Source organism: Neolamprologus brichardi, chromosome 18 (assembly GCF_056152115.1).
Source record: "Neolamprologus brichardi isolate AB-2024 chromosome 18, ASM5615211v1, whole genome shotgun sequence".
Classification (NCBI taxonomy): Eukaryota; Metazoa; Chordata; class Actinopteri; order Cichliformes; family Cichlidae; genus Neolamprologus; species Neolamprologus brichardi.
In genome coordinates, this window is record NC_142121.1 from 7,282,797 (window position 1) to 7,307,622 (window position 24,826).

Genomic DNA, 24,826 nt, shown 5'->3' on the forward strand with positions numbered 1-24,826 from the left:
AACAAGTCCCTGAATGATTTCTTTTGGAAATGTGAAGGGTGGATGAATGAAGTCATGAAACGCTCTGAACAGAACAGAGAGGATGACATAGGAAAGCAGGCAGATAATAGGTCCATATCATCAAAGTCGGCAAGCAAACGCTCAAGTAGATCTGGATCACAACGTGGAAGCATTTCCTCTACATCTTCCTCTATTAGATTAAAGGTAGAAATGGAGCGTGCTGCATTAAAGGCAAAGGCTGCAGCTCTGGAGAAGAGTTTGGCAATAGAAAAGGAAGAAGCGGATTGGTATGCAGAAATGAAAGGAAAGAAGGCTCAATTGCAGGCAGAAGAAAAACAAAGAGAGGCTGCAATAAAGGCTAAAATGCCTGCTATGCAGACTGCCCTTGCTGTGTCAGATGCAAAACTGGAAGTTTTGCAAAAATATGAAGATACACAGCCAGACATGAGCATTTTTGCAGATGATGATCAGAATGGCAAAACTGAGATTAAAACAACATTCCACCCAACATCGCAATACGTCTCATCTGCACCCTGCGACAACGACGATGTGCATACACCAATGCAAGAAAGGACAGTGCCTGCGCCAAGCACTGAAAGGGCTGGTGAACCTGTGCTCGATAGTTTGTGTCAAGCCATTTCTCAGCAAGTTAATGTCACTGAGTACCTGGTAAAGAATCACAAAGCATCTCTATTACCTGACATCTCCATTCCAACTTTCAACGGAGATCCACTTGAATACAACTCTTTTATCGGTTCCATTGAACATGGAATTGAAAACCGTACTGATAATAATCGTGATCGTCTACAGTATTTGCTGCAGTACATGAGTGGACAACCCCATGAGTTGGTTAAAAGTTGCATCCATATGGAACCTTCAGTGGGTTATACAAAGGCGAAACAAATGCTCAAAGAGTTTTTTGGAGATGACTTTAAGATAGCTGAAGCCTACATAAAGGAGGCCCTGGATTGGCAGACAATTAAGCCAGAAGACGGCACTGCACTACAGTCCTTTGCATTGTTTCTCACCGGCTGCTACAATGCAATGACAGATGTTAACTACATGGAAGACTTGGATAATACGTCTAACCTAAGGGCATTAGCTAACAAGCTTCCTTACAAACTTAAAGAATCGTGGCGAAAGTATGCTTGTGACCTGCAAGACAAAATGAAGAAAAGAGTCAAGTTCAAGGATTTTGTCAACTTTATCAATCAGCAAGTTAGGTACGTGCTACACCCACTTTATGGAAATATAAGGGAAACTACAACAGGTGTGAAGGACTCATTCAGACAAAGAGCAAAGCCACAATACGCAGAGACATTCAAACCAAAGAAAGTGTTTACAACAGCAAACCCTCAAATGGAAAACAAGACAGAAAGTGCCAAACAAGTGCCATCAAAAACACAGACTGTCCCAGTGGATTCAAGCAGCAAACCTTGTGTTTATTGCAAGGGAGAGCAACACAACCTCCAAATCTGCAGAAAGCTCAAGGACAAGCCTCATAAGGACAAGATTGAGTTTTTAAGGAGCATATGACTGTGTTTTGCCTGTTTGAAACATGGTCACATGAGTAGCAGCTGCAAAGACAAGCTCCATTGTCAAGAATGCTCTCGACTGCATCCTACCCTGCTGCACATCACCAATAGGGACTCACAAGAAGAAACAGCAAGGGAGACTGCTCAACAGTTCGTATCAAGTGCTCTTGTACAAACAACAACAACTTTCAGCATGACTGGGGCCGGTAAGGAAGATTGTATTCTTCCAATCGTTCCAGTACGTGTCAAGGCCTAGTCAGGAACCAAGACAGTAACAACATATGCATTCTTGGATCAAGGCAGCTCAGCCACCTTTGTGACAGAGTCACTGATAAAACAACTGAACCTGAACGGACGAATTACGAAAATCTCACTCCGAACGATGGGAAATGAATCTGTTGTGAACACCTGCATTGTGACTGGACTGGAAGTCAGTAGTCTGGATGGTAGCCAGTTTATTAAACTTTCAGAGGTGTATGCACAAAACCACATTCCTGTAAGTAAAAACAATATCCCATGCCAGGAGGATGTTGACAGGTGGTCTCACCTGAGGGAAGTGAAACTTCCCACGATCCAAGCGGATGTTGGATTACTCATAGGAGTGAATGTTCCCAAAGCCATGGAACCGCTTAAGGTGGTAAACAGCATGGACAATGGACCCTACGTAGTGAGAACAATATTAGGTTGGACAGTAAATGGACCACTTAGGAGTGTAGGCAACATGAGTGGGAGAAACACATTGGCACAAGTGACTGTGAATAGGATATCAGTAGCCAGGTTGGAAGAGCTCTGGCAACTACAGTTTAAGCAGGACTTTCCTGATGCGGGACAAGACGAAAATCTTGAAATGTCCAAGGAAGATCGTCAGTTTCTGAACATGGTGTCTCAGTCTGCAAAACTGGAGGATGTCCATTATAGTATTTGTCTTCCAGTGAGAAGCATGGCGCTGTGCTAGCCAAGCAACAGAGAAGTCGCAGTGCAACGTGCGCTGAACTTACAGAAAAGATTCACCAGAGATGTCAAGTTTTACGAGGAATATGTTGCATATATGGATGATATCCTAAAAAAGGGTTACACAATCAAACTGAACAATGCTGAATGTAAGTCACTGGAGGGACGAACATGGTATTTGCCTCATCATGGAGTGAGACATCCAGTCAAGCGAAAGTTACGTGTTGTCTTCGACTGCGGGGCAAGCTTTCAAGGAACATCGCTGAACCAGCATCTCTTGCAGGGACCGGATTTGACAAGCTCCCTGGTGGGAGTCCTCCTGAGGTTTCGACAGGAGACTGTGGCAGTAATGGCTGACGTGGAGGCCATGTTCCACCAAGTCAGAGTCAGCAAGGAAGATACAGATCTCCTCAGGTTTCTTTGGTGGTCTGATGGGAATTACAAGGAGAAGCTTGCAGAACACAAAATGTTGGTCCACATCTTTGGTGCCACCTCTTCGCCAAGTGTTGCATCTTTTGCACTTCAGAAATGTGCTACTGATTTCGAAAGGGAATTTGGTCAAGAAGCTGCAAGGACAGTCAAGAAAAACTTTTATGTGGACGACTGTCTTAAGTCAATTGCAGAGGAAGACGCAGCAATCAACCTGTGTTCTGACTTGAGGAACATGTTGGCCAAAGGCGGATTTCGACTAACAAAATGGTCAAGCAACAGCAGAAAGTTGCTCAACTCAATTCCTGATGAAGAAAGAGCACAAGGATTTAAAGTTCTGAATCTGGACGAGAGTAATTTGCCGATGGAAAGAGCATTGGGAATTCAGTGGTGTGCTGAATCAGATCAGTTCAAGTTCAAGATCAACCTTAAAAACAGACCGAACACTAGAAGAGGACTGCTTTACCTTCTCAGCTCCATCTTTGATCCACTGGGATTTGTTGCTCCGGTGATTCTGTGTGCAAAAAAAATCTTGCACGATTTATGTCGGAGGAAATACGGCTGGGATGAATCCCTACCAGAGGATGTCATTAAGAGCTGGAATAAGTGGGTTGCAGATTTGCAAAGGCTTGACAACTTTGGAGTTGACAGGAGCATCAAGTCAAAGCATTTTGGTGCACCAGTCTTTGCGCAGCTGCATCATTTTGCTGACGCAAGCGAAGACGCTTATGGAACAGCAAGCTACCTGTTGCTGCGCAATGCAAGTGGCGAGACTCAGTCCACCTTGGTAATGGCAAAGGCAAGCGTTGCACCTTTGAAGTGTCCAACCATCCCACGAATGGAATTGATTGCCGCAACAGTTGCAGTGAAGATGGATAAACTTCTAAAGAAGGAACTAGAAGTAGAACTGCATGAATCTGTTTTATGGACAGATAGCACGGCTGTGCTAAAGTACTTGAATAGTGAAGGCACAAGATTCAAGACCTTTGTTTCTAGTAGGATCTCAGTAATCTTGAGCCATTCTCACATTCGGCAGTGGAGATATGTCAATACCACTTTGAATCCAGCAGATCATGTCTCTAGAGGACAGACTGTTGCAGCATTCTTATAATGTGGTGATTGGCTTTCGGGACCAAGTTTCCTATTCTGCTCAGAAGATCAGTGGCCCAAGAATCCAGATCCCAGAATGCTGGATTTTGATGACTTAGAGGTCAAAAGAGAAGCTCAGACACATGTCATTCAGATGCAAGGGCTCAAAGACTCAGTAGACCAGCTGATGAATCACTACTCATCCTGGACAAAGCTAAAGCGTGCTGTAGCCTGGTTCATGAAACTGAAGAGTTTGCTTAAGGAATTAATAGCAAAGAGAAAGGAAGCAAGCACAATGAGTGAGGAAATCAGGATGAGCCAATTCAAGAAAGCTTTCAGGGGAAAAAATCTAACCTGTGATGATTTGTCTGAAGCAGAAATGGAAATTGTGAAGTACTGTCAGAAGCAAAGTTTTGAACAGGACTTGGTAATGCTGAAAGAACATCAAAGGGTGAAGAAAAATAGCTCTCTCTACAAGTTGACTCCAATACTGCAAGATGGAGTCATAAGAGTTGGAGGAAGGTTAAGTCGAGCAGCGATGCCAGATGATGCTAAACAGCAAGTCATCTTGCCAAAGGAGTCACATATCACACAGCTTGTGTTAAGACATACCCATGATGTTACAGCTCACGCCGGACGGAATCACATGTTGGCTCATCTGCGTCAAAAATTTTGGATCCCTGGAGCAAATGGAGCCATTAGAAGGTTCTTGTCAAAATGTGTCACCTGTAAAAGGCTACATGGAAGTACTGGCAAACAAATAATGGCAGATTTACCAAAATGCAGGATCCTGCCTGATGACCCTCCATTCACCAAAGTAGGTGTTGACTACTTTGGTCCATTCCTGGTAAAAAGGGGAAGAAGTCAAATAAAGAGATATGGTGTCATTTTCACATGTCTTACCACACGAGCTGTACATCAAGAGGTTGCATCTTCACTTGACACTGATGCGTGTCTCAACGCCATCAGAAGATTCCTTGCCAGAAGAGGACAAGTTAAAGAGATGTACTCGGATAATGGAACCAACTTCCGATCAGCTAACAGTGAGTTAAAGAAAGCAGTTAAAGAATGGAACTCCAGTATGATCATAAAATCATTGCAGCAAAGGGGGATCCAATGGCATTTTAATCCACCAGCAGGATCTCACCATGGAGGAAGCTTGGAGAGACTCATCCGCTCAGTGAGAAAAATTTTAAACGTCACAGTAAAAGAACAACTGTTGGATGAAGAAGGTCTCCACACATTGCTCTGTGAAGCTGAGGCTATCATAAACAGCAGGCCTATTACAAAGGAATCTTCAGATCCCAATGACCTGGAGGCTTTAACACCCAACCATCTCCTGTTGCTGAAGGTTAAGCCAGAATTACCCCCAGGAATCTTCAACAAGGATGCCCAGTATGTAAATCGCAGGTGGAGACAAATCCAATATCTTGCAGACATTTTTTGGAAACGCTGGTGCAAGGAATACCTCATGCAACTCCAAGAGCGTCAACGATGGACTACACCTAAGAGAAATTTCCATGTTGGTGATGTTGTGCTGATCGTAGATGACACAGCACCCAGAAATTCATGGCCACTAGGAAGAATCGTAGAGATCTTTCCAGACCAGAAAGGTCTGGTGCGTCAGGTGAAAGTAAAGACCAAGACCAATGAGCTTTGTCGACCAGTTACAAAGCTGTGCCTTTTGCAAGAAGCCGAAGATAATTGATGCACTCTTCGAAAGTCAAGAACTAGTTTCCTCTGAGGGGAGGAAAGTGAAAGAAGATTTCTTTAAGATAGTTGAAGTTCAGTTAAGTAATGTAGCCATAGATCTTTTCATTTAAGTTAAAGATTTTGGAGTAATTGTTTCAAAGACATTGATAACAATTAGGGGCCGGTAATGTAGAAGCCTACATGCAGTTTAATTTGAAATGTACGCTTTTATTTTGATAGTGCAGAAAAAACAGGAAGTTGGGCGAGAGGAGAGTGGAGCCACATGGTTTTTTGACCTCGCAATCTCTTTTCATCCATTTTGAATTGAGCTTTATAAGTTTTTATAATTTGGAATTCTGTTGCTGGGTACCTGTTTGGACTTTTGAAGTAAATATTGAGAAACTATCAAGGACTGTTGTTTTGTTTTTTGGATATGGAAAGAGGGGCTAAGCGTCAAGCTAAGGCTCCATTGAAAGGAAAATCTACACTGGGGAAACACATACAAAAGTAACACACAAACAATAACTGTAATACAGAAAAGGGCCATTAGATTAATAAATAATGTGGGGTACAGGGACCATACAAATGCACTCTTTGTCAAAATGCAAGCTATTAAATTCCAAGACTTGGTGAAGCTTAAAACAGCGCAAATAATGTATAAAGTAAGAAATAAATTGCTTCCAAAAGAAATCTGTAAATTGTTCATAGAAAGAGAAGGTGGGTATAACTTAAGAGGGAAATGGAATTTAAAAATACAAAGTGCTAGAACCACATTAAGAACGATGTCTATCTCAATTGCAGGAGTTAAATTATGGAACAGTCTAACAGAAGAAATAAAAGACAGTAAAAACATAAAACAGTTTAAAGTAAAATATAAAAACCTAATTTTAAATAAGTATAATAATGAAGAAAACGGGGTTAACCCAGGATGGTAATGTTGCTGGTAATGGTGTTGTGGTTCTTTTTTGTTTTTTTGTTTTTTTTGTTTTGGTTGTTTGGTTTTCCATAACTTGTGTATCTGCAAATATACACCTTCTGTATTTTTCATATGTAAGAAACTATACTGTGGTGGGGCTTGCTAATTTCTTGTTTTTGATTTATGTATGTTTTGTTTTGTTTTGCTTTACTTTTGTTTCATATGTCGTTTGTTTAACTTAGGACTAAAAAAAAATTTAAAGGAATGAGAGGTAAAACTTGAGGGGGTAGGGATAAATAAGTAAATACTCCTTTTCAAACAAATAATGGAATAATATTTTGTAATGATTGTGAAGGCTCATGTTTGAAATGTTTGAAATAAAAATGAACTGAACTGAACTGAACTGAACTGAACTGTGATGCTTCAGGAGGAAAACTGCTTCAGTTATTCTCTCAGATTAGTTTCATATTTTCTGCATCAGATTTGAGTGAGATCCTGGAATGAAGACAGAAGAAAAGACTTTGTTCAAAGTTTGATTTATAGTCAAACCTTCCAGTTTATTCACACAATAAAACATCAACACAATATATGAATTCATTCATTAAAATCACAGTTTTTCCTCATTTGTTTGATGATTTTGACAAAAACAAACACAAACACACACACATGGTCTGCCATACTCATGAGAATTCTTTTCTTCATCTGTATGTCCACCTCTGCAACATTACGCAAATGTGTTTCAGTTGAAAGTCTTCTTTTAAGTCTGTCCTGTCTGTAGCCCTTGAGTTTTGCCTTGACAAAAGGTAGAATAATGAAAAACAAATTAACCACAATAAATGTTAAAAATAAATCAGTGGTGGAATGCCAAGATTAATATTTCCTTAAGTGCTACACTTAAATATTTTAGGTTAAGTGTTCTCTTTTCCTATACTTTGAACTCTACAACATTCTTGAGGTAGGGATTCAACAGCAACACAGTTACACTGCAGATTCAGATGAATATAAATGTGTCATTATGATGACTTCGTATAGGTTAAGCTACACAGTAGTTAAAGAAATGAAGCCGAGCTGTATCATTACTAGGTCGAACCTAAAGGTGCTAAAGGCATCTATAATTGGGCTACTGAAATATAGTAGGGCATTGGTTTATACATGTATGGTAGGCTAACCTTATTTCCCCTGACAAGTCTCCCAGTCCACGTTTTCTTGTTTTTTTTTGCTGTTTCATATTCCAGTGTGATATTGAGGAATAATTCCACCTCACTGTCTGTCACATGTACGACTCAGTTCTGCTTCTATGCGATGTCTTATCAGATTTTGTGCTTTTTTACCAAAATGTGCTATTTGGCTATACTGATGGCAAATTTTTATATTTGTTGTTATTGTTGTTGTTGAAACAAAGTTGTAAGTAAAAAAAAAAAGTTGCGCTGTCTAACTAAGGCATGAGTGTAAGCGTGATTGTGATTTTGTTGGGGTAATAAAAGGTAATAAGAGAGATGTAGAGCGGGCGGAGGACTTGGCGAGAGCAGGAGAAGGCAAAAAGGAAACGCGAGTATGCGTCTCCCCGCCCCCCAAGCGAGGGCCGTGGCACCGAGTTCGTGAGGGGTTCGAGCTGGCGGCGCTCTGCACCAGAGCCTTCCGCCACATGTCATACGCCAAGCGGCCGGCCAAGATAATCATTGAAAAAAAGGACATTTATCTTTTCTTCTTCAGACAGCTTTTTTTCTCATCGTTTTTACAAAGTACACATTAAGCTTCTTCTGCAATATTCTTACACACTAATTACACATGGAAACCTACACTGTAAAATGGAATATTGTGTTTCATTTAAAATATTAAATAGGCTCAACTCAATTTTTAACTATTTCTTATTAGAACTCCATTTAAATAACTTACCAGTACTTTTTATGCAAAAATGCTGAGAAACTCAATTTATTTCACTTGTCTTAACTTAGAAAAACTAACTAAGCTGGAAGTTTTGCTTCAGAGGGCGGAAGGATAAAAGATGTGTTTTGAAAATGCCACGTCACTACCGTCCTCCTCCCTCTCGGATCAGTCCGCATGTTCACGGTGCCAGCATTTGTTATGGAATATGTTGAGCAAACCTGGAGAAGCCTCAGCTCAACATATTATTGTCATTGCTGTGGATCTTTAGCTGATACACTGACTTGGTGAGTAAATGTTTACTCTTATTCAAACTGATTTTGTGGCTTCTCTTAGTTTAGCACCAGGATTATAATCTTGCTAGCTAGTTAGTGTTAGCCTAGCGTTGCTGCTCATGTTACTTAAAAATTAACACCACAGCCTTAAAAACCTTACATAAAACTATGTCTGTGAAATTTTCTGTTGATTGTTTGAAATAAAAAAGTGAGATAAGAGCCCAGACAAAATTCTTCGGGAGGTGTAAACGGACAGCATTTATAGAATGACTATTAAAAGTCAGCGAGTGTCAATAATGTTAATGTGGTTATGTTAGTAATACACCGAGTGCTAATATAACAGCTTTAAGATGCATTTGTAGATATTATTACGTGTTTTACCGTCTTTATGGTGCTAGCTTAAAGTTACGGTGTAAACGTTAGCTTATATTGGAGTAAAGCTGTTACTGTTTAAACGATGTTAGCACAGAAATATTAGCTTCTGTCATGACGGATTAAGTTACTAGTTAGTAAAGTTTCCAGTAAAGTGTTTAATCGCAGCCACAGATTGACAGCAAATATCTCGATTAGCTTCAGTGCATCTGTAATAAATATGTGCAAGTTTCAGTGCTTCGTTTAAACTGTATGATACTTATACTGACCCAGGGTCAGTGTAAAATACAATCCTAGCTGGGTGAACAAAGCCTGGCTCCTTTAATCCTGCATGACAAACCTCAGGATGCAGGTTATTATTACTCTTTCCTGCTGGCACACCTGTCACACCTGAGAGTCAGCTAGAAACGTACAGTGACGTGGACATCATGCAAAGACTGCCAGACTCTGTAATACTGTAAATGATCAGTGACTCAGGTTAACACTAAACTTTAAACAGTCCCTCTGTGTGCTGAACATTTAGGATTGAGTCAGGCTGCATTGACTTTATTTATTGGGACTTTAATGTGTTAAAAGCAGGTTGAAGACGGCTCAGAAACATTTGAAGATTAAAATTTAGCATTATGGCTGCTGGTGGTTTGTAAAGCTTCTACTCAGCTGTATTTTTGTTACTAATTTATGTTTGTTGTTGTTTAACACAGATTTCAGAAGAGCAAATATGCTTAATAGTTTAACTAGATTTCATTTGTCAGTGTGGGACTGCTGAGTCACCTGAAGAACTCATTTCCTTCATTCTCCACATGATGTTCATTTACAGAAATGTTTCACAGGAACTGATTCCTCCCAAAAGGGTGAACTAGTGTGTTTCCATAGATTATCTCTGTATGAATGTACTTCTTAAATGAAGGCAAGTGTTTGTCCTTTTTTGTTCTTCAGTTACAGTACGTGATATCAAGGGCAGGCGGTCAACACTGGGGGAAGACAAGAAGCAGACGTACTTCCAAGAGGGAGCTGCAGTGTGGACACAGCCAGGTCACTGAGGTCAGAGGTCAGAATCTGAAAAGCTCGTGTTTATATTTTAGTTTGATTTATAAAAAATCAAAATGTATTTATGAAGAAACCTTTAAATAATAGTCATAATTATGATTATTCTAAGAAATATCCAACATTTAAGTGGATTTTCTGTTACACATATTGTGTTAGCCCTGCAATAAACTGGCAGCCTGTCCTGTCTTTGTCCTGTATCAGCTGGGATAGGCTTCATCCTCCCGCAACCCTGAATTGGATACATTGTATTCCAATTATGTAATCTGATCATTTACAAACTCAAGGTATCTAATCAAAATGTAAGTAATAATTATAAAATGGGAAAGCAGAAATAAGTGTGACATAAATGTAAATGTGTGAGCTGACATAGAGGACAGCTACATGCAGTCTGAAAAACCTTTGTTGTCAAGTTTGCAGGTCTATCAGCACGAGACATTCTTACATAGAAGAGACTGTTAAAGTCTCGAACTCAGTGAAGCATTATTGGTCCAGTCTGTTTGGATAAATATAGTAAGTTGATGTACGTCCATTTATTGACACATTTTCTTAAGTGCTTATCCAGTTCAGGATCACAGTGGAGCTGCAGCTGGATATGTTCACTAAATAAACCTTACAAACGTTAACAATAAACCTGCATCCCTGTATGTTGTTGTCCACAGGATGAGAAAATCAAACTGGAACACTGTGGAACATGTTAATAAATGTTTGTGTTTATCCCTGTGTCTTTCACAGGAGGCGCTGGACGGTTTCCCTAATAGTTCCTGGTGAATCAAAGCAGAACCATAAAGGTTGCTGGATTGCATGATGGCCTTACCCCTGAGCAGTCATCCTGTTAAAGGAGGAACCAGTTAGAAGCTGTTTTCCAAGTAGCTGAGCAGATTTCATCTCAAGTAAGCGATTAACTGTTTGTTCATCTGTTCTGCCACTTAAAGAGCATTTAAGGACGTCTTTTGAGCGTCCAGTTGAATTAATTCTACTGGCTCTCATGGTCATTTGTTATTATAGACATATTTTTCATGTTCATCCAGCTATATAGTAAATTCTATCTATTTAGTAATATCCGTCAGCTATAAAATGTAATATAAATATAAAAAATATCTAAATATCTCCTGCCCTTTATATTTTAATGATGTAAGTCTGTTATCGTGTTACATTAGCATTCCTCACATATCAATGAGATGCTGTACAGTACAATCCTACTGACACAGCAGAGGGATAACGACGGCTATTCAACATCGTTACACGACACATTCGAGCGGCATGACACAGACAAAGTGACTAAATCATCTTTTTTGTGGTTTATTGTCTTCAAACCAGCAGACAAAGCTGATGGCAGAAGATGTCGGAGAAGAACTTCAGGCCGTGTACTCTATAGGTATTTTTTTCTTGTTATCAAAAGACATTTGGAGTGATGGCTTCTACAACTGGTTGTGCTAAAGTAAAGCTTACAGTCTAAGAAATCACAGTGTTGATATTCAGCACAAAGAGAAAAGCTCACTTGTTTGAATTTATTTACAATCATAGTTTTATAAATCCTGACTGTAAACATCTTCTACAGCTTTGATATTGTTTGACACTAGATATCAGGTTTAATTTAAAGGTTTCTGTGTCCCAATGAGCCATTTACACTGACCAGTGTTTGCATTTAACTGCAACACATTCATTATTTAGTTCCAACATTTCTAAGAGAAATAACTGAATGTAAAAAAATGGCAGCACTCAGGCCAGGTTTATAGAGATATATGCATGCATTATGAAATTTATGTATCCCAGATAATTGTTATTCATCTAGTCATGGCAGACCCACCCCTTCCTCCCAAGTTAACTGCAACCCAAAAGAACTAGTGGGGCTATTTACACACTCACAACCAGTGTGGGGTAAAAAGAGCCACCAAAAAGCTGTCAGCCACAGATGTGCTAGAAGAGTTAGAAACTCTACTTATGGAGAAACTTTCTAAGTCTAACAGGGGACAGGTACTCCTGCCCAAATAACATGATATAACCCCACATACAGCCCAGCCATAAAATGAACCAAGTCATTTAGTTAAAGACAGCATGGGACCAAATGCATGTAACCAGCCTGCACCAACCTGGCATTTCTTCCTCCTGAATTAAAGGAATGAATGGATGAAGGTTAAATGACTACAAACCTAAAGCCACTAGTTCCCACACTGGAGTTCCCTGACACTGTGTGTTAACCGTATTTAGCTTGTATCAACAGTTGTAACAGACTAAGCCACCTGAGACACTGCATTGAATGATTGTTCCTGTCTTAAAGATTTCAGCTGACTGGTTTCAGCTCAGATGTTCTGCTTTTTCCTTTCAGTAGATCAAAGCAGCTCGTGCTCCTTCTGCTTCTATTTTAATGAGAAGAAGAAGAAGAAGAAGAAGAAGAAGAAGACTGCTTCAGCGAGGTGGCGTTCATGGTCTCAATGAACAGTCATGGTCACACACTGCATGTGGTTTTAAAAGCAACATGTCTGTTCACCACAACAATGGAGATGTGTAATATTAGTGCAGCTACGGTTTGTTCTTGAACATCAGTTCTGTTTTCTACTTTGATCACTTAGACCAAAAAAGTGTTGTTTTCAGATTCTTTCTTTTAAATCTATAAAGCACCTGTTCATTTTTTATTACAATTAGTTTCACATAAATGTTAGTGTTTCCTTTATGATCTTTTAATGCTTACACTACACTGTACATGTCTACATTAGAGACATTTCTGTTACCTGTTTCTGTTGACTCAGAGTTGTGAAATGTTCTTTTATTTGATGCACAATATGAAGTTCATAATTTTCTTACAAATAAAACTATAATGACAAACATGAACAGCTGTGCTTATTTCTGAGACATGATTTTGTTTTTTGAATGTGTTCATATTTAGACAGTGTGCATTTGTATGCTGAAACTGTAATGGTGAACCTGAGGTGATGGTCAACAGAAGGCAAATATATATCAATATAAAACAATATTGAAGTAACGTCTTTACCCTGTGCAGCCTGTGGACGCGCTGTGCACACAATCACCTTATTTACTGTAGTAAACGTGCGCCGCTAGCTCACGTGACTGATTGTCTCCATGGTTACATCGTATATTATTAGCTATGTAAACAGCTTCCAAAGATACCGCCATAGCTCTCTACAGCTGTAACACTTTCACACTTTGCAACTCATTTCACGTTTTTGATAGTTATGAAGACAGAATATGTTTTTAAGGTCATGCTAGGCGGTTGCTATGGTGGTTGCTGTGGACTTGGGTGGACCGCGTCCGATTCCTGTTATTAGCTGTCCGCCGTAGGAAGGCTGCGTTCCATTTACAAGTAGTGACAGTCTGCCGCAACTCGAACTCAAACCCCGCTTTGTTCTTTAATTATAGGCCTTTTATAGCCGTTCATGACACGCACACACACACATAAAGCACTTTGCCTCACAATGACAGTGCAACTTTACCTAACCTAACCTTTAAAGTATCTGATATAGGATAGAAAAATGAAGCAACCAGAGATTTAATGATGAAGACTCTGGGTTCTGTAGTTCATGTTTTACAGTCCTGAATGACTCTTTGCATATAATTTATTGAAGAGGACTTTAGAATGCACTTTACATTTAGACTGTTGCTGTTTAATTTTTTACATTGTTGCCGTGTTATGTCATGCATAAGGTTCACCTGCTGGGGGTTTGATGGATCAGCTGGACAATACAGTCAAAGACAGACTTCATTCATCATATGCAAGAATCCTAGTTGGATTTTTGTTTTCACTCATATTTTTGAACCAAATATTGAAAACAATTCTGACAGACTGGATACCTGGTCATGTGTACATTACCTTGTACTCAAGCATTCCAGGACAGAGCCCTGCCCCACCATGAGCCTGGGTGGATACGTGGTTATAATTTAAAAGGACCGATACTGAATATGAATATTTCATGAAAATTGAATTATAATACAAATTAGTAATAAGGGTTTCTCTGCGCCCTTATCTACCCCATACTCAAAGAGCTGCGGGCAGAGAGGGTGACAGGAGAGGATGGCACTGAAGAGAAGATGCTCGGTTTCTGGAGTCTCCTGGTCCTGTCAGTATTAGTAGGATGCATCTGCTGTGTCGTCTCGTGGATGCTCACCTACCTTGACTCGTTCCAGCCTGGTATGGATTTCCCAACACTGCGGACAGTGGCCCACGTCAGAGACGTTTAATATTGATTACATATGTCTGAATTGCTAACCCTAACCCTAGCTCAACAGACCACAATGCCCTGGACTGTCAGTATTATTACATGCTGTGAACATAAGTAGCTTTGATCACAGTTTATGTTGTAAAAGAGAAGGAATGTTGAAAAAAGATCAACATTGTGATATTATTTCTTCCAAACTGACCAGAAACATGCTTGTCAGACTCTCACAGCAAAGGATCAGACTCACTGTGCATGACGGCTCGGGCCAATGATGTCTGTTAGATTGTCAGTTGTTTAGTGTGCTTCTGTACAGTTAGGCTCACCGTCTCTATTTCAGAATAATTAATATGCGGAAAACACTAAAAGTTGATTGCCTTCCAATATTCTAGCATAATTAAAAAAATTAGACTTTGTAAGTACATATTGTTACAGTCCTAATTCCAATATGATTCCTCATAACTCCTGCTTTGAAATACTGAACTTTAAAATGTACCTGATGAAAGATCATTTACAATGGCACTCTGTCAGGATCATTCTGACTATAAGATCACTGTATTAATCTGAATCCTTCTGAAATGTGCTGTGAATGAATGCTGATGCAACTCACTGTGGGAAAGCTGTTAATAAAATGAATCTGTGACACATGCAACACATTCACAGAGGAAGAGGACACAAAGGGAGGACACGCAGAGGCTGTGTTAAAGTCAGAAATCCAAATCTTTAGTCAAAAACAGGCGGCGGTTACAAACAGGAAGACAAGCAGTCCATCAAACAGTCTACAGGGTCAAACATACAGAGAATTCAAACAGCAGTAAAAAATAACTGGACTCTGAAAAACTTAAAGCAATGTGTGACGCAATAAAAGTATATTCACTGTATTATCATCAATTACAAAAGAGAAAAAGAGAAAAGGAGAAAAACGATGATTTCTAAGAAAATAAACCTTGATGGAAACATACAGAATGTAAACTGTGTGAGTTTGGTGAACTTTGTTAGTAACAAATGAGGAAAAAAAGAGAGAGACAAAAACTCAGTATTCATTAATAATTAGAAAACATCGAAACATTCTGGTCGTGGATTTTTACAGTCTTAGTTCCGCTCGCTGTCATCATTATAATCATCATGATCAATGGCGAGGTCCTGAGGTGGGCGGGGCTGTCTCTGATGATGTCACCATGAAGGAACAGCATCTGGCACGTGTTGCTGAAACATCCCAGTACACTGGTGTAGTTTCCTCTCCAGCTGTTTGACACTTCAACATTAAGGGGAAGAAGAAGAAACAGTGTTAGGTCAGGTGACCACATGGTTTCTAAAATAACTGACAGGAAGTAACCAGGCCATTGGAAATGGATGGCATGTGTTTAGAGTTACTGTAGTTGGGTAACTCTACTTACCAAAAGCAGAAGCACACAGATGACAGATCAGATGCTGAATGTTGCAGGAACATGCTCACGTGTGGTGATCATCCAGTGCTGCTCCGGCAGGTTACACAGTCCAAGACTGATATGCTGCCCATCTGAGAGTTTGAAAACACACATGCAAAGATTTATTTTGTATTACAGTCAAAGTTGGATGTTCATTTTTGTCCTTTAAAAATGTTTGTGTATTTGAAAGCACTAACATTTAAGGATGACTTGGATCGTCTCCTTTAAAGGGGAGACAAGTGTATCCACTGATCTACGTCACTTTACCTGGATGATGACTCCTCTCTCCCTCACTCAGAAACACTCCTAATATAACCAAGCAAATATATAATATTCAAGATTTACTTACATCATTACAAAAACAGCAAAAACTTCTCCCTTTGATTCTATTTCTCCATTCCTGCTGAACATCAGGCAAGAAATATCTCAGTAAATCACAGTAAAATGTAAAGCACATATTTTCTCTGCTTTGTCTAAACTCTGCAGAGCCTCTGTCAAGAAAAACATATCTGTAAGCATAAAACAAATATACATTTCATAACACTGCACTGGACAAACCTCGGTCAGTTGATTTCCTCTGTGTAGTGCAGACGAGCATCAGTCAGCAAGTCGAGATGGTGAGATGGACTGGTGTCCTTTGTGACTCTGCTGGTTCTTCTGAGGAAACACCACCGTCTCTCCACACCGTCACCATCTGTGAGCACAAACTGCCGCTCTGCCAGCATGTAGGAAATCACATATCACACACACAGGGGTGAAGAACCATTAGAGCTCAACTTTGAATACTTTAGATCTAAACAGATCAAACTAGCTCTTAGTGTCAACAATCAGTGAACAGACAAACAATGATACTGATTCTGTATGAATACAATACGGTATTTTCAATTCAGGTGTCAAATTAATTTATTAAAACTAATACAGATATATGTATATATATATTTTTTTTTTTGATAAATTAGTTTGCTAAATTATAAGAATACATTTTTTTTCATTTAACAATTGCAACTGAAAGAAATTAAATATTGAACAAAAATATATTGTCACATTCTGAGCATGCTCAGCACGCTGACAGACTTGAAGTTGCTACAGATTTTAAGAAGTGATAATTTTATTTTTCATCTGTTTAATCAAACATTTGATGCCTCAGCTGTCTCAGTCCTATAGCGTTCTGCAACTACAACTAACCTGAGGCTTGGATTTGGCTGCAGGTGCCCCTGTACATCCTTCTCAGCAGCACACATGTGGGTACCATTTAATTACACTTCTTCCTGAGCTTTGCTTCATCACAAGACCAAAGGTGGCATCCCGTGTCACGGTCTTATCATCATCCAGAAGAAACATTTGAAGAAACATCATGGAGAAGAAACATTTACACGCCTCCTGGTTTTGTTTTCTGATCCTGCAAAAAGACTGAGGACAACAAAGCCCAGAGAACACGAGATACACAACATCCAACATTCAGACTCAACAGCCTCCATAAATGAAGAGCACCAGGTTGGTTCAGTTATAGTAGATATAAGCATACTTCACATTACTGGGTATGAATAATAATGAGGAGGTAAACTTTGAAGATGCAGAGCGTGATGTCCCATCATCAGACTGTAAACAAACATCCACCAGGCTTCTTTGCTGTCAGAGGTGATGATTCTCCCATCAGGGATCAGTAGAGTGTATTAACCTGTGGTATAAGCAGCAGTCACTGAAATATTACTGTTTCAGATAAGAAATCTAGCACATAAAAGCCAGGGTGGGAGGGATCTCTGCAAACTGACTTACCTCTGCAAGTGTGAAGCTCAACAAAAATCTGACTCTCCAGTCACAGACAAACAAAAAACTCCAGCTGGGAGATAGAAAACGCTGTCTGGGTCTTGCTGGATGTTGCTGGTCAGAGTCCACACATTAGCAGAGTGCTTCTTGGTCCCACTGACCCATGTGGACAGCGACTGTGGAGAACTGTTCTGGAAAATGGAAAAGAGAATTAAAATAACAAAAAGCCAAACAGGATTTCCACAAAGACTATCTTGGAATCAGCAATAAAAAACACTGGTTCATATTTCAATTAAATATGAACAGGTTCCTTAAATGCACGCAGTTCAGATCTGATTTCATTTAATTTCCTTCACACAGCACATTTGTCCAGGCTGACAGGTAAACATAGAATTAATCTCAGGTAACATGACTCATAGTAGAGATTCAGTAAGAAAGATTGTCAGCTCTAATATTATTACCACACAATCCAAGGACACACCAACAGCTCAGATTTCTAGAACTATTTAAACAAATGTCTTCTGAATATTCAATTCAGCTTCACAGTGGGAGGGTGGGGAGTGTCGTGGAATTTTTTAAATAAAGTCTGCAACACAGAAAGAGCTGTGATCAAGCTATTTATTACTGCGCGCAGGAGAGCCAACACACATCAAACATCACAGTTCAGTCATGTCAGCGCTGCCACAGAAGTGGTGCTCCTGCTCCTTTATGCATTCCAAGGAAGTTACAAACTGATCCTACCACACTTCACGTGTCTCGTTATGAAACCTAACGGATCAATGGTTACGCTGTTTTGTGCCCTTGGCCTTATCAGCACCTGTAAAGGGATTTGTTTTCTCAAACTGCTGAAGTTCATCTAGTTTTAGAAACTTTCACTGAACAGTCTATAACAGTGTCACTAAGCATATGCATAAGCACTTAAAAACTTTAAATGAGAATAACAGAAAATTTCTATTACAGAGGCTAGAGCCTGTCCCAGTAGTCATAGGTAGAGCACACCTGGACAGGTCACCAGTCTGTCAGAGGACTAACACAGAGACAGACGTCAGAGTAACAAATCTATTTAAAATTAATGTAAGTTTGCTGCAGCTGTATGTATGAACATGTGTTTCTGTGCTCACAGTCCACCTCTGAGGAACCTGCAGTTCATTTTAAGTCTACTTTAAACAGACCTCACAAAAGGCTGATGTGGCTGGATCAGTACTCTGATTTAAGTACGATACCTTTGGCCAGGGATTAATCTGGTGCATCGCTTCACTGCAGTCTTATGTATTTTCCCCACACCTGAATTTAAAAAAATACCGATATATACAAATAACAGCTTCAGCTGATGCAGCCTGACTCAATCCTAAATGTTCAGCACACAGAGACACAGAGGGACTGTTTAAAGTTTAGTGTTAACCTGAGTCACTGATCATTTACAGTATTACAGAGTCTGGCAGTCTTTGCATGATGTCCACGTCACTGTACGTTTCTAGCTGACTCTCAGGTGTGACAGGTGTGCCAGCAGGAAAGAGTAATAATAACCTGCATCCTGAGGTTTGTCATGCAGGATTAAAGGAGCCAGGCTTTGTTCACCCAGCTAGGATTGTATTTTACACTGACCCTGGGTCAGTATAAGTATCATACAGTTTAAACGAAGCACTGAAACTTGCACATATTTATTACAGATGCACTGAAGCTAATCGAGATATTTGCTGTCAATCTGTGGCTGCGATTAAACACTTTACTGGAAACTTTATTAACTAGTAACTTCATCAGTCATGACAGAAGCTAATATTTCTGTGCTAACATCGTTTAAACAGTAACAGCTTTACTCCAATATAAGCTAACGTTTACACCGTAACTTTAAGCTAGCACCATAAAGACGGTAAAACACGTAATAATATCTACAAATGCATCTTAAAGCTGTTATATTAGCACTCGGTGTATTACTAACATAACCACATTAACATTATTGACACTCGCTGACTTTTAATAGTCATTCTATAAATGCTGTCCGTTTAAATGGTCTTACCTGTAAACACTGCTGCATCCACCGGATTCCAGCCAGAGTGGATTCTGGAGTCTTCCCACGCTCCTGTTAGTGATCCTCCATCTGGATGGATGATAACAACCTTCTGAACAATCTAGCAGGAGATGGCCCATATCTATGGGACTGATTTGTGCTAATAACGCCCATTGTATGGACTGATAACAGCCGAAGCGGGTGAATAAAGTCACCCAGTCGCTAGCTGTGCCATTACCCAGCATACATCACTCCCTCCATAAATGCAATAAACGATACAAAAGTATCGTTCTACATGTTTTTCAGGTAGTTGTTTACATTATATAATTTATTGTGTTCAGTATACGTCACTACAATGTGATTTCGGAAATATATAAATATACAGACAACAGGCTCTTCCGCGCAATCTCTTGTCGTCAATAAGCAACGTTAAGGGAGCAGCATAGTATTCAATGAGAGGACCCTGCACGTCGATAAGTGAAGCAGAGGGAGCCTGACCATGCGTCACACATTTGACGAGTTGGGAGTGAGAACGTGTTGATTAAACATCTCACACAGCCCCTCATCTGTGACCCTTAGCAAACCCACTGGATATCTACCTGTACATAAAGGAGATCAGATCAGTTCCATCTAGACCAGCTGTAACAGGAAAATGCTGCTTACACTTTGATGCATCACTTTCAGTTTGTCATATAAGACAATATATCAGATTGAGGCATTATTTTCCTGCAGTGAGTAAATCTACTTTGTACTTTACTCTTTTCTTTTAGGTAAAGGGTCTAAACAGTACTTGTACACTGTGGAAATCCCATAAGAACGTCTCCTGAACTCTGAAAAATAACAAAACAAAGACTAAAAGGAGGTCATGGGTGCTGATGATGATGATGATGATGATGAGGAGGAGTAGCATGCATTTAAAAAGTGACTGATGTCCTAGAATACAACAGAACAGTGTCTCTACAAACTTATGAAAACATGACAGTCTTGCATTAGTTTGTATTCTTATGATTTCAAAAAACGAGGGAAAAATCTCCTTGAAATCCACAATTCCTTTTTGTTATTTCTTAGTGTGTGACGTATTTTATTGCCTTTATGATTGGTGCAAACAGTTTCCTGATTCATAATGGAAATAGATTTTAGACACAGGAGGAACACGCAGTGATCAGCAGGAGCAGCTTGGAGTCCAGTCTTCTTCACACTGAGGAGGGACATATATGCAGGAACAGTTGTCATAACTGTTACAACCACCAGATGGCGAAAGAGTCCCACTGCAACTTTAAGCCATGAAGGATGTGTCTTGATGTTTGCTTGTGATAAATCTGCTTTATGTGAGTCTTTTTCAGAAAGTAACAGTAATATGTCTGATTATATGTCTTTAATCAGTAAAGTCTCGCTTTGCTGGAAATCAATAAATAATAAAATTGTAAACATGCAGCTGTATGTTAGAAGTCAAAGGGTCCTTAAGTCTTCTGTAAATTGACGGGGATCAAATGAAGGACACAAGTATCTGTTCTTACTCTAATAAATGCTGCTTTAATATCCAACAGACTATTTTGACATTTTTGACAAATATTATATTTTTTTTGATGCTGCATTCAAGGACCATTACAAACATCTGAAAGGACTTAAGAACATGAAGAAAATGTGACTTGTTTCTCTGTAATGAAGCTGTTTTAGTGAAGAAAGTTGAAAGGTCACAGAGCGACTGCTGAATCTTCTGCTCTAAACATGAACTCTGAACTTTGTGATGCTTCAGGAGGAAAACTGCTTCAGTTATTCTCTCAGATTAGTTTCATATTTTCTGCATCAGATTTGAGTGAGATCCTGGAATGAAGACAGAAGAAAAGACTTTGTTCAAAGTTTGATTTATAGTCAAACCTTCCAGTTTATTCACACAATAAAACATCAACACAATATATGAATTCATTCATTAAAATCACAGTTTTTCCTCATTTGTTTGATGATTTTGACAAAAACAAACACAAACACACACACATGGTCTGCCATACTCATAAAGAGAAATGTCGACATTTTTCAATACAAATCTTCCAGAAACATTTAGAGGATAGAGAAGTTTACATTTTCATGTGGAGAAATATTTTAGTAAATCAAAATGATGATGAGCAGTGATAGCCTCCATAAACAGTCACAGGAAAGATCTCCTTTAAAAACTCAGAAACATCAAGAGAACAACTAGAAGATGTGGAGGTACCACCCATAATGTTTGACTGACAGCTGATCTCTGTGCAGAAATGATGGAGAGAAAATAAAATGAAACTAAAATACAGATTTAAACCCACAATATGAAAGACTTCAGTCTATTTCACTTTAATCAACTCAGCTGTGGCTCCATAGTAAACCCCCAGTCCAGCATAGAGCGGCTGAGTGAATGTGGTCTGGACTCTGTGGAGGAGAGTCATGGTTTCAGAGACGCTGTAGAAGGACAAAATACCTGCTCTGTGATCCAGGTACACTCCTACTCTGGAGGAACGAGGACCTGAGACATGAGTTTGGATGTTGTTGTACCGAAATGTATAACTGTTGTTGTTACAATCTAATGACCAAGATTTGTCATTATATCCAAAACAGCATTCATCTCCTTTTCTGCTGATATTCTTGTATGCGACTGCTACATCAACTCCTCTCCCTCTCCACTCCACCTCCCAGTAACAACGTCCAGTCAGACTCTCTCTACTCAGGACCTGACACCAATAAATGAATCTGTCTGAATGATCAGAATAAGACTGTTGTTGATACATGTTTGTTACTTTTCTGTTCCCCTCTGATAATAACAGCTCTTCGTGTGCTGTGTTTGGATCCAGTGTGATTTCACATGAATATTTTAAGAATCCAGCTCTGGTCTTTGGCTCTGGTGGATCTGACAGTAAAACATCCACTTCAGTGACTGTCAGTGAGATGTTTGTCCATTCCTCTCTCAGAATGTCCTGTAGTTTATCTCTGACCTCTGACACAGCTGCTGTCACATCCTCAAAGTAGCTCAGAGGACGGATATTGATGCTGGATGAGTCTGTAGACTCACTGAGTGCTGACAGTGAGGGGTAGTTGTGTAGAAACTGGATGTGATCCTCTGTGTGTGAGAGCTGCTTCAGCTCAGCATCTTTCCTCTTCAGCTCAGTGATCTCCTGCTCCAGCTTCTCCTGAAGCTCTTTGACTCGACTCACTTCAGTTTCCTGCTGGGATCTGATCTGCTGCTTCACATCAGAGCTTCTTTTCTGGATGAGATGGATCAGCTCAGTGAAGATCTTCTCACTGTGCTCCACTGTTTGATCAGCAGACTGATTGATGGCCTCCACCTCCTGTTGAAGCAGCTTCACATCTTTCTCTCTGTCCTGGATTCTCTGCTGGATGTTTTGTCGACTCACCTCCAGCTCTCTCTGCCTCTCAGTCCTTTCTGCTGCAGCTGAGACTGTGTCGTGGCCTTTATGTTCATCCACAGAGCAGAGATAACAGATACTCTGCTGATCAGTACGGCAGAACATCTTCATCACCTCATCATGACGAGAGCAGATGTTCTCCTGGAGCTTCTTGGATGGTTCCACCAGCTTGTGTTTCTTTAATGGAGCCACATCATAATGAGTCTGAAGGTGTTTCTCACAGTAAGATGTCAAACAGACTAAACAGGACTTGAAGGCTTTCATTTTTCTTCCAGTGCAGACATCACAGGCCACATCTTCAGGTCCAGCATAGCAGTGATCAGCAGGAGCAGCTTGGAGTCCAGTCTTCTTCAGCTCCTCCACTAAATCTGCTAACATGGTGTTTTTCACCAGGACAGGCCTCGCTGTGAAAGTCTGTCTGCACTGAGGGCAGCTGTAGATTTTCTTCTTTTCCTCTTCATCCCAGAAGCTTTTAATACAGTTCATGCAGTAGCTGTGTCCACAGGGAATAGCCACCGGATCCTTCAGTAGATCCAAACAGACTGAACAGCAGATTTTTGTTTGATCCATTTGATTCATGTGCTGTGCCGTTTCACCGTCTCTCAGTTACTGTCAGACAGTTTCACTTCCTCTGAACAGAAACAACCTCTGGGCTCTGAAGGGAAACAGATCTCTGCTCTTGTTCACCTCCTACAGGAAATGAGGCTCACCAGCAACTGCATTTACACCATGTTGTTTAGACCCATCCTGATACAGACACATCTGTGAAGGGAGGCACTAAAGAAATATTCTTACAGAGCAAACAAGAGCCAATCACATGATGCAGGGTGTGGTATGTTTGGTTACAACATGCAGTAACAAGTCTGACCCAGTTAAAGTTTAATAGTTTATCTTTACTTGGTGCTTTGAAATGTGACAGTCAACACTCAGCGAGTTCATTTTATATTTCAAAAAGTTCAGCAAAGTTTAGGATGCTGTGATGAATAAAAATAAATCACACTTTATATTTTGACATTTTCTAATCTTAGTTCATTCTCACACTTACAGAATGATGCATGGGAACAACTGACTCCACTAAATCAAACCTATGTTCAAATGAAATTATGATCATTAAATAGTAACAAATTGTTATGCTGAGTGAACGGACTCTATGGCAGAATACACAAAAGCGCAGAAAATGCAGGGAGTGCTCTTTATTTGCTGTGTCAAACTTATTTACACGGGATGAGATTATACTGAGGAATAAACAGAGGGAAACCAGGGGAGGAGGCTGACACGCATTCGGAGGGAAAGGGGTTACCCGCGCACGCAGCGTGGATCTATAAGAAAAAGAAAACGAAACTTTAGGGGGAGATGCCAAACCACCGTTAAGAAACAGCAATAAACATGGGGAGAGTTGGAGAGCTCACTTGTCACACTGGCTGTACGGGCTCGGGCGAGGATTCTCGGGATGTGGGAGAAACGCTGTAATTGATCTCCGTAGTGATCCCGGAAATGCGGCTTCACAAACAGCTGACAGGTAAGCGGGTGATGGATCCGGCTGAGGATACAGGACAACAGGTAAGCAAACAAAATCCAAGACATAGGTTGGCCGTAATGCACACCGCGGAGAATTAAACACGTTACCCACGAGGAGGTGGCAATACTCCGACACCAGACGTCAGTCGCGCTGCTCCTAAGTAACGCTCCATCAAATGACGTCTGATGCACCGCCGGTGTGTCAGCATCCCGTGACACACCACCCCGCCTACCTGAGCTGAAAACAGAAGCAGACCCCGTGACACCACACCAGAGAAACCCCACCAACTCCTAACACAAATATTTAAATTTAGCAATAACAAATGCAGATCGCTCCACAGTGTTTACAAAA

General features: G+C 40.1%; 1 protein-coding gene across 1 annotated transcript; it reads right to left on the minus strand.

The window, feature by feature from the left end:
- Window positions 1-16,349: 16,349 nt before the first annotated feature.
- Window positions 16,350-23,611, minus strand: LOC148097557 (tripartite motif-containing protein 16-like). Its single transcript, XM_087832437.1, has 3 exons — window positions 22,101-23,611; window positions 17,715-17,744; window positions 16,350-16,501 (listed from the first exon to the last, which is right to left on the minus strand). Exons 1-3 carry the CDS (start codon window positions 23,533-23,535, stop codon window positions 16,350-16,352), a joined length of 1,617 nt encoding a protein of 538 aa, XP_087688563.1. The 5' UTR covers window positions 23,536-23,611.
- Window positions 23,612-24,826: the final 1,215 nt, after the last annotated feature.